The sequence below is a fragment of the Pithys albifrons genome, chromosome 24 (genome assembly GCF_047495875.1).
Source record: "Pithys albifrons albifrons isolate INPA30051 chromosome 24, PitAlb_v1, whole genome shotgun sequence".
NCBI lineage: Eukaryota > Metazoa > Chordata > Aves > Passeriformes > Thamnophilidae > Pithys > Pithys albifrons.
The window spans coordinates 2,279,284-2,289,110 of record NC_092481.1 but is presented as its reverse complement, the minus strand read 5'-3'; the positions used below and the strand labels follow the sequence as shown (position 1 = coordinate 2,289,110).

The window sequence follows — 9,827 nt, the reverse complement described above, 5'->3', positions numbered from 1 at the left end:
TCCTCCTGCCCAGCTCCTGCTTCCTCCTCCTCCTGCCCAGCTCCTGCCTCCTCCTCCTGCCCAGCTCCTGCTTCCTCCTCCTCCTGCCCAGCTCCTGCCTCCTCCTCCTCCTGCCCAGCTCCTGCTTCCTCCTCCTCCTGCCCAGCTCCTGCTTCCTCCTCCTCCTCCTCCTCCTGCTCCCCAGCTCCTGCTTCCTCCTCCTTCCTCCTCCTGCCCAGCTCCTGCTTCCTCCTCCTCCTGCCCAGCTCCTGCCTCCTCCTCCTGCCCAGCTCCTGCTTCCTCCTCCTCCTCCTCCTGCCCAGCTCCTGCTTCCTCCTCCTCCTGCCCAGCTCCTGCTTCCTCCTCCTCCTCCTCCTCCTCCCCAGCTCCTGCTTCCTCCTCCTCCTCCTCCTGCCCAGCTCCTGCCTCCTCCTCCTCCTCCTCCCTACCCCAGATCCCACTTTTGGGGCTGTCCATGTCCAGGCTCCCCCACACTGAAGTTTCCCTCCCTTTCTTGCTGAAATAATCCTTGTTTTGCCTCCAGCCAGGGCAGAGGCAGCAGCCCTGAGGTTGCTGCTGTTGTTTTTATCTCAAAATAAATAGTTGGAGCCGTGGCCAAAGCTGTTCTGAGGGAGGGAGATGCCGAAGCATCGTGGCCTCAGGGATGTAAACACACACGTGGCAGAGGGAACGTCCCACTCCTGGTGGATCCAGTTCATCCCAATCCAGCCTGGAGAGAGCTGGAATTGCCTCTTCTGGGATGCTGAGGTGGAAAAGGGGCTGCGAGGATGGAGGATGCCCATCGTTGGTGCCACCCAAACTGGTGCTGTGCCCTCCATGCAGAGCAGGCACTGGGTTAAAACTTGGCTTAACCAGCACCAGAATTAATTTTTTTTTAACGAAAAGCCTTGAAAGAACCATCTCTAGAAACGCTTTCACCTCCCCAAGAGCCCAAAGGGGCATCTCTGTGCCACCAGCACGATGCCAGGGCCAGCCCCCTTCCTGCCCGACCACACAAGACCCCAAACCACACGAGTCAGGGGGCAGATGTTGCCCCCACACTCAGTTTGGTGCCACCTCTGCCACCCCCTGCCCCGATTCCAGCAGTCCCCACCCTGCCCCGTGGGTTGGGCACACGGGAGGGGCTCTGCCCATGAAGGTCGGGAGCTTTGCACGAGAAATCCAAGCTTAAATGTCAAATTAATTAAGTGGTTAAGATGGATGTGTGGCCACAAAAAGGTCTCTGTTCCACCCCCTCGGGGCCTCCCCCACCTCCAACCCCCGGGGCCGGGCACGGGCACGGCCGGGGGAGGGCGGGCAGGAACGAGGGCACTGCCCGGCAAACATTCCCACTCCCTCGGGAAAGGAGAGAGGGAACAGGGAAAGGCACAAAGCGAGGCTGGAAAAGCTGCGAGAGCCGCAGCTCCTCCTCCCTCCGCACACGTGTGTGGGGGCACCGAACCCAGGGGCACACCGGGCAGGGCAGGGGGGGCACCGAACCCAGGGGCACACCGGGCACGGCAGGGGGGGCACCGAACCCAGGGGCACACCGGGCACGGCAGGGGTGGCACCGAACCCAGGGGCACACCGGGCAGGGCAGGGGGGGCACCGAACCCAGGGGCACACCGGGCACGGCAGGGGGGGCACAGAACCCAGGGGCACACCGGGCAGGGCAGGGGGGGCACCGAACCCAGGGGCACACCGGGCAGGGCAGGGGTGGCACCGAACCCAGGGGCACACCGGGCAGGGCAGGGGGGGCACCGAACCCAGGGGCACACCGGGCAGGGCAGGGGGGGCACCGAACCCAGGGGCACACCGAGCACGGCAGGGGGGGCACCGAACCCAGGGGCACACCGGGCACGGCAGGGGGGGCACCGAACCCAGGGGCACACCGGGCACGGCAGGGGTGGCACCGATGGGGGGGAAACAGCGGGAAACGGAGGAAAAGGGGCACATCCCCTTCCTGCCAGGGAGGGGCTCAGTGGCATCCCCTGTTTGGGAGGAGAAACCCTCCTCCAGCAGCTCCTCGGGATGCTGAGCCAAAGCTGCGGGGGTTAAACACGGTGGGGAGGGGAAAGGGGGTGCCATGGGGTGCCAGGGGATGCCAGGGGGTGCCATGGGGTGCTGGGGGATGCCAGGGGGTGCCGGGGATGCCATGGGGTGCTGGGGCATGCCATGGGATGCAGGAGGATGCCATGGGGTACCAGGGGGTGCCATGGGATGCCAGGGGATGCCATGGGGTGCTGGGGGATGCCATGGGGTGCCGGGCATGCCATGGGGTGCTGGGGGATGCCAGGGGGTGCCAGGGGATGCCATGGGATGTGGGGGGATGCCATGGGGTGCCAGGGGGTGCCAGGGGGTGCTGGGGGATGCCATGGGGTGCTGGGGCATGCCATGGGGTGCTGGGGGATGCCATGGGATGTTGGGGGATGCCAGGGGATGTTGGGGCATGCCATGGGGTGCTGGGAGATGCCATGGGGTGCTGGGGAATGCCATGGGGTGCAGTGGGACACCATGGGATGCGGGGGGATGCCATGGGGTGTTGGAGGATGCCATGGGGTGCTGGGGGATGCCATGGGGTGCCATGGGATGCTGGGGGATGCCATGGGGTGCAGGGGGACACCATGGGGTGCTGGGGGATGCCATGGGGTGCTGGGGGGTGCCAAGGACCACATTGCCCACTGATGCCAGGAGGTGCCAAACCACCTGTTGAAGGGGGTTTCTGCCCTGCAGTCGCTGCCCCCCCGGGCCTGCAGAGGTGCCAAGTGTGGGATTTGTGCATCCAGGGGCAGAACAGCAGCACAAACACACCCAGGGAGCAAGGACAGGACCGGACCCAGCTCTGAGCCCAGGGAAAGCTCCGTGGCACGAGGACACGGGCACAGATTAATGCCCAGACCTGGAACTGTTCTGGAGCCTTTCGAGGGCCCTGCTGGGCTCGGTGCCCCCCAGCCCTGCAGGGTTTGGTACCCAGCTCACGTTCCAGGCTGGGCATTCCCCAGCCCTGGCTCCCGTCTCCCAGGGCGGCACCGCGTCCCCCGTCGCCCTTCCAAGGGGAAAGGAGTCTTGGGGACACTCAGGGACTTCACTTCTCCCATGCCATGCACAGGCAGGGACAGGAGGTGCCAGGGGACCCTGCACCCCTTCCCAAGAGACCCTTGGATTTATTTATTTAGAATTCTTTTAATCTGAGTTTCTCCCAGAAAGAGAAAGGAGTTGAGAGGAAGGAGAGCTGGGATGTTCCTACAAAGAGGGAGCCCCAGCTCCCACCAGGGAGCCCCAGTCCATCCCTGGGAGCCCCAATCCACCCCTTGGAGCCCCAATCCACCCCTGGGAGCCCCAATCCATCCCTGGGAGCCCCAATCCACCCCTGGGAGCCCCAATCCAACCCTGGGAGCTCCAATCCACCCCTGGGAGCCCCAGTCCACCCCTGGGAGCCAGGCTGGGTCCTTGCAAACTCATCACAGCTCACAGTGACCCCAGAAACCCGGGAAAGGTCCCAGAAACATCAGCAGGGAAAGATCTCAGAAATCTCAGCAGGGAAAGGTCCCAGAAACATCAGCAGGGAAAGGTCCCAGAAAGCTCAGGAGGGAAAGATCCCAGAAACATCAGCAGGGAAAGGTCCCAGAAAGCTCAGCAGGGAAAGGTCCCAGAAACATCAGCAGGGAAAGGTCCCAGAAAGCTCAGCAGGGTAAAATTCCTCCCTCCCATGGCCCCGATGCCAGGCTGGACACAGGGGCAGCTGCTGAGCCCAGGCCATCCTGGGGACAAGGGGGTCCTGTGAGCCCCCAGCCCCTCGTGGCAGCACCAGCAGGAGCTGTGGGAGATGTTGGATATCCCCAAACTTTCTGCAGGGCAGGGGGTGTTTCCCCCCAAACCTCTGCAGGGCCCAGGATCATCTCTGCATCCTGTGCTCCTCATTAACCCTCCAGACTGAGCCAGGGGTGGATTTGAAGGCACTGGAAGGAGCAGGGGGTGCCATTCCAGAGTGGTGCCCACCAGGAGGGCCCCACAGGAACACACGCTGGGACTAAAGCCAGAGCATCCCCCACATCCTGCAAGGAGGAGCAGCCCAAGGTCAGCCCTGGAGCCATCCCAGGGTGAGTGGCCAGGACCTGTGCAAAGGTTACAGCTAATCAATGCTCTCAGTAATTAAGGTGATGAGTTGATCCCAAAGCTCGGGCTGGCACAGCAGCCGTGGCCATGGCAAAGCATCTGACCCTGCACTGAGGGGCTCAGGGACCCCGGGCAGGGGGTGGCACACAGGGCTGGGCACACCCCTGGCATCACCCACAGCCCCCTCTCACTCATTAGAGGTCATCAGGATGCTAATTACCATGAGCAGAGCTGCCTGTCCTGCCCCCTCTGTGCCCCCAACAGTCCCAGATGCCACTCAGCTGCCAGTGCCCACTGCCCACCAAGGCTCTGCATGGAGGAGGAAGAGCAGGAGGAAGGAGCAATTCCCCCAGGCAGGGTGGGGAGCCCCAGCCCTCCAGCAGCACAGAAAACAACCCACTCTTGGATTCTCGGGTGTCTAATGAGGGGTTGAGCTCAGCCCATCACGGGTACAGCTGGTGCAGGAGCTCCTGCCTGGGTGTCCCTTGTCCTCTCTCAGAGTGGTCTCTGTCCAGCTCCAGAGGGATGAGGAAGGAGATGAGGGTTGGGCAGGACCAGGGATGGGCAGGGGGAGCTCATGGACTTCACAGCCTTGGGGAACCACAGCCCAGACCTAACCTGTCCATGGCACTGGTGGGAAAACCCTCTGCCAGCACAGGGTGCCACCAGGAGAGGCACACCAAGGGTTACAGGGACCAATCCCAGCGGGATCCATCCCAGCTTCCCCAAACCCAGGGCCAGGAGGGATCAGAGACACCAGGAGATCAAAGGGAAGTGCTGAGCCCCGGGAGACTCGTTACAGTTTGAAACGCTCCAGCAACACCAGGTCCCTGTGCCAAGGCTGCAGCCCTGTCCCTCTGTCCCTCTGTCCCACTGTCCCACTGTCCCTCTGTCCCACTGTCCCACTGTCCCACTGTCCCTCTCTCCCTCTGTCCCTCTGTCCCTCTGTCTCTCTGTCCCACTGTCCCTCTGTCCCACTGTCCCACTGTCCCACTGTCCCTCTGTCCCACTGTCCCTCTCTCCCTCTGTCCCACTGTCCCTCTGTCCCACTGTCCCTCTCTCCCTCTGTCCCTCTGTCCCTCTGTCCCACTGTCCCACTGTCCCTCTGTCCCATTGTCCCTCTCTCCCTCTGTCCCTCTGTCCCACTGTCCCACTGTCCCTCTCTCCCTCTGTCCCTCTGTCCCACTGTCCCACTGTCCCTCTGTGCTGCCCCGAGGTGGGGACAGGGACATGCTCATCCCAGGGGTGTCACAGGCTCATCCCTCCTCATCCCTCCTCTGGGATGGGGACAGGGACAAGCTCATCCCAGGATGTCACAGGCTCATCCCTCCTCATCCCTCCTCTGGGATGGGGACAGGGACAAGCTCATCCCAGGATGTCACACGCTCATCCCTCCTCTGGGGTGGGGACAGGGACAAGCTCATCCCAGGATGTCACAGCCTCATCCCTCCTCTGGGGTGGGGACAGGGACAAGCTCATCCCAGGGCTGTCACAGGCTCATCCCTCCTCATCCCTCCTCTGGGATGGGGACAGGGACAAGCTCATCCCAGGATGTCACACGCTCATCCCTCCTCTGGGGTGGGGACAGGGACAAGCTCATCCCAGGATGTCACAGCCTCATCCCTCCTCTGGGGTGGGGACAGGGACAAGCTCATCCCAGGGCTGTCACAGGCTCATCCCTCCTCACTCCTCTGGGATGGGGACAGGGACAAGCTCATCCCAGGGCTGTCACAGGCTCATCCCTCCTCACTCCTCTGGGATGGGGACAGGGACAAGCTCATCCCAGGATGTCACAGGCTCATCCCTCCTCACTCCTCTGGGATGGGGACAGGGACAAGCTCATCCCAGGGCTGTCACAGGCTCAGTGCCAGCAGAGCTGGAGTTACTCACAGTCTCCACAGTGCAAACCAACTAAACTGCTCCCTGGCAGGGCCCAGGACAGGCAGGGGGGCTGTGGCAGCGCTGCCCAGTCCCTGCACCGAGCTCCCCAATCCATCCCCCATCCCATCATCGTGCCAGTGGCTGGGATGTGCCAGAGCTGTGCCAAGTCCTGCCCACCCCGGTGAGCCCAGGGAGAAGCTGAGTCTTTGTCCAACAACAGAGAATGATCTAAAGCTTCAGGGAAGAGAGAGAGAGGAGAGCCCTTGGCCCCATCCAGGTGGGAGACAACAACCTCCTGCATCCCTCGGGCACAGAGGCCCATCCCACGTGCCATCACCTCCCGTCCTGGCACCGAACAGACCCACGACCTCTCCTGCCTCAGTGCCCTCAGCAAACACCAACAACCACCTGCACCACATCCAGTAACCAGCAACTGCAATTCCTCAAACTGGGAAGGGCAAAAGCTCCGTGGGGAGGAACAAGGACCCACACAGCCAACCCCACACCCACCAGGGTGCTGGAGACACTGGCACAGCCACACTCACCTCTCCCCAGGGATGGAGGGCAGCTGCCAGCAGAGCCTGAGCCTCACCAGAGCAACAGCCAGGGCAACACTGGGCTTATAAAAATGCCCTTGGATCCAGCAGGCATGTGGATTTGCCAGAGGTACCAACTGAGAGTGCCCTGTGCCCTCCAGGGCAGCCTCCTCGGAAACAACAAAGTTGTGTCTCCATTCCAGAGGGGAACAGCCCTGCCAGTCCCACCCCTCACACAGAACAGGGGGCAGCAAACCAGGAGGAGAAGGGAGAGTTCCGGGTTACTGAATGAAACACCAGGCCCTGGGACTTCTTCCCCCTTCTAAAAGAGGAAGAGGAGGAGGAGGAGGAGGAGGAGGCAGCCTTCCTCCCCACCACGCTCTCCTGCTCCTCCCAGGATGTGTGGAAAAAGCATGTCCTGGCTGCAGGAGGATCCTTCCTGTGGAGCATCACCCAAACCCCAGTACCCTCTAAATGCTCCAACAGGGGCAGGGCAAGGCAGGCAGGGCTGGGTGCAGGCAGGGCTGGTTGCAGGCAGGGTGGGTGCAGGCAGGGCTGGGTGCAGGCAGGGTGGGAGCAGGCAGGGCTGGGTGCAGGCAGGGCAGGGAGCAGGCAGGGCAGGGAGCAGGCAGGGCAGGGTGCGGGCAGGGCTGGGTGCAGGCAGGGCAGGGTGCAGGCAGGGCAGGGAGCAGGCAGGGCAGGGTGCGGGCAGGGCTGAGTGCAGGCAGGCAGGGTGCGGGCAGGCAGGGAGCAGGCAGGGCTGGGTGCAGGCAGGGTGCAGGCAGGGCTGGGTGCAGGCAGGGCAGGGTGCAGGCAGGGCTGGGTGCAGGCAGGGTGCAGGCAGGGTAGGGAGCAGGCAGGGCTGGGCGCAGGCAGGGCTGGGAGCAGGCAGGGCAGGGAGCAGGCAGGGTGGGTGCAGGCAGGGCTGGGTGCAGGCAGGGCTGGGTGCAGGCAGGGAGCAGGCAGGGCTGGGTGCAGGCAGGGCTGGGCGCAGGCAGGGTGGGTGCAGGCAGGGCTGGGTGCAGGCAGGGTGGGTGCAGGCAGGGAGCAGGCAGGGCAGGGTGCAGGCAGGGTGGGTGCAGGCAGGGCTGGGTGCAGGCAGGGCTGGGTGCAGGCAGGGAGCAGGCAGGGCTGGGTGCAGGCAGGGCAGGGAGCAGGCAGGGCAGGGTGCAGGCAGGGTGGGTGCAGGCAGGGAGCAGGCAGGGCAGGGTGCAGGCAGGGTGGGTGCAGGCAGGGAGCAGGCAGGGCAGGGTGCAGGCAGGGTGGGTGCAGGCAGGGAGCAGGCAGGGCAGGGTACAGGCAGGGAGCAGGCAGGGAGCAGGCAGGGCAGGGTGCAGGCAGGGTGGGTGCAGGCAGGGCTGGGCGCAGGCTGGGAGCAGGCAGGGCTGGGTGGCTCCTCCGGAGGGTGTTCCAGCCGAGCGTGTCGCTGGGGAGGAGCAGGTTTGGAAGTGCCCCGAGGAAGCCCAGCCAGCCCCTTTCCTGCCGCCACACGGAACCCTCTCCGGGCGCCGGGAAAAGCGGGTGCTGCCTGCGCGGACAGGGCTGGATGTGCCGCCCCCACCCCGCCCGGGGCTGGGGGTGAAGAGGGCAGGGGGAGGCAGGGCAGGTGGGGGGCAAACCCCCCCAGAGCCTCCTGCCCCCGAGCAGCGGGCGGGGGGTTCCTCCCTCTCCCCTCTCGCCGGGCAGGGCGCGATTTTAAGGCGTGTTTCTCTACGACCTTCAAAGGGCGGCCGCTCGTACCCCCTGCCCAGGCCCCCCACCCTGCCCTGCCCAGTCCCCCCGAGGGTGGCAGGGGAGGGGGTACCCCCTGGATGCTGAGTGGGACCCATGGGGGGGCTGTGCGGGCAGGGAGGGGCTGGCGGCGGGCAGGGGGCGGGCAGCGGAGCCCCTCGGGTCCTGGGTGCCCCCCCAGCAGGTTGCGGTGCCCCGGGCCCTCCCAGGCGGTGCCGGTGCCCACGAATCCCGCCGGGTGCGGGCTGCGGGATCCCCGAGCACGGCGGGTGCGGGTCCCAGGGTGGGCACCACCCCCCGCATCTGCCGCTGCCAGACCCCGCACGCCGCCGGTGCCCCCGCGATCCCCATACCCACACTCCGTGCCCGATCCCCGCACGGTAACGGTGTCTGTCCCCGCTTCCCGGTGCCCCTGCCCGGTGCCAGCCGGGCACGATGCCGGTCCCACCCCACACTCCCCTTCGCTGCCGGTACCGATCCCCGCAAGATGCCGGGGCCGGTCCCACCCCCTGCCCGCTGTCCCTCCGCTCGGTGCCGATGTCCCCTCGCCCCCCGCACGGTGCCAGTGCCGCTCCCCGCCGGTTCCCCTCCCGGTGCCCATTCCCGCTGACCCCCGGCCGGGTGTCCGTCGCGATCTGTGTCGATCCCATCTCACCCTCCGCCCGCTGCCGGTGCCCACGCCGATCGCACCGCACCCCTTTCCCGGTGCCGGTGCTGATGCCAATCCCACATCACTCCCCTCCCGGTGCCGGTGCCGGTGCTGGTACCGATCCACTCTGACCTTTTCCAGGTGTCAATCCCATTTCACTCCCCTCCTGGTGCCGGTACCGATCCCCTCTGATCCCCTCCCGGTGCCAGTGCCGACCCTCGCCGCCCCCCGCCCGGTGCCGGTGCCGGTATCAATCCCCTCTGACCTCTCTCCGCTGCCAATCCCACTTCACTCCCCTCCCGGTGCCGGTGCCGGTGCCGGTGCCCATCCCTTCCCGGTGCCGGTGCCCATCCCTTCCCGGTGCCGGTGCCGACCCGCTCGGACCCTCTCTGGATGCCAATCCCAATCTCCCTCGCCCCCCGCCCGGTGCTGATCCCCATCCAGGTTCACCCTCTCCCGGTGCCCCCCGCTCGGTGCCCCCCTCCTGGTGCCGCCCCCAGTCCGGTGCCGGTACCGACCCGCTCTGACCCTCTCTGGGTGCCAATTCCATTCTCCCTCGCCCCCCTCTCGGTGCCCCCTCACCCCTGCCCGGTGCTGATCCCCATCCAGGTTCACCCTCTCCCGATGCCCCCCGCCCGGTGCCCCCCGCCCGGTGCCCCCGCACTCACCAGCGCGGTGCGGGCGCTCAGCAGCAGCAACAGCAGCAGCACCGGGAGGCTCCGCAGCCCCCGGGGCGCCGGCGGCGACACCTCCCCGGGCATCTTCCTGCCGCAAGGACGGTGGCGGCGGCGGCGGGAGCGGCGGGAGGCGGCGGCGGGGGCGGGGAAGGGCCTTTGTTGCCGCCGCCCGCGGGAGGCGGTGCGGGCGGTGGGTGCGGGTCCGACACCGCCACCGCCACCGCCTCCCGAGCCCGGGGGCTCCCCCCGCACCCCGCA

At 66.0% G+C, this 9,827-nt stretch overlaps 1 protein-coding gene across 1 annotated transcript in view; it reads right to left on the bottom strand.

Annotated features, from left to right (window-relative positions):
• SDC3 (syndecan 3) overlaps positions 1-9,827 on the bottom strand; it is a 64,920-nt gene extending 55,093 nt beyond the window's left edge. The window contains exon 1 of the mRNA XM_071576838.1: positions 9,561-9,827. Within this exon, the coding sequence (XP_071432939.1) occupies positions 9,561-9,653 (93 nt within the window). The 5' untranslated portion in view covers positions 9,654-9,827. The remainder of the gene's footprint in view (positions 1-9,560) is intronic.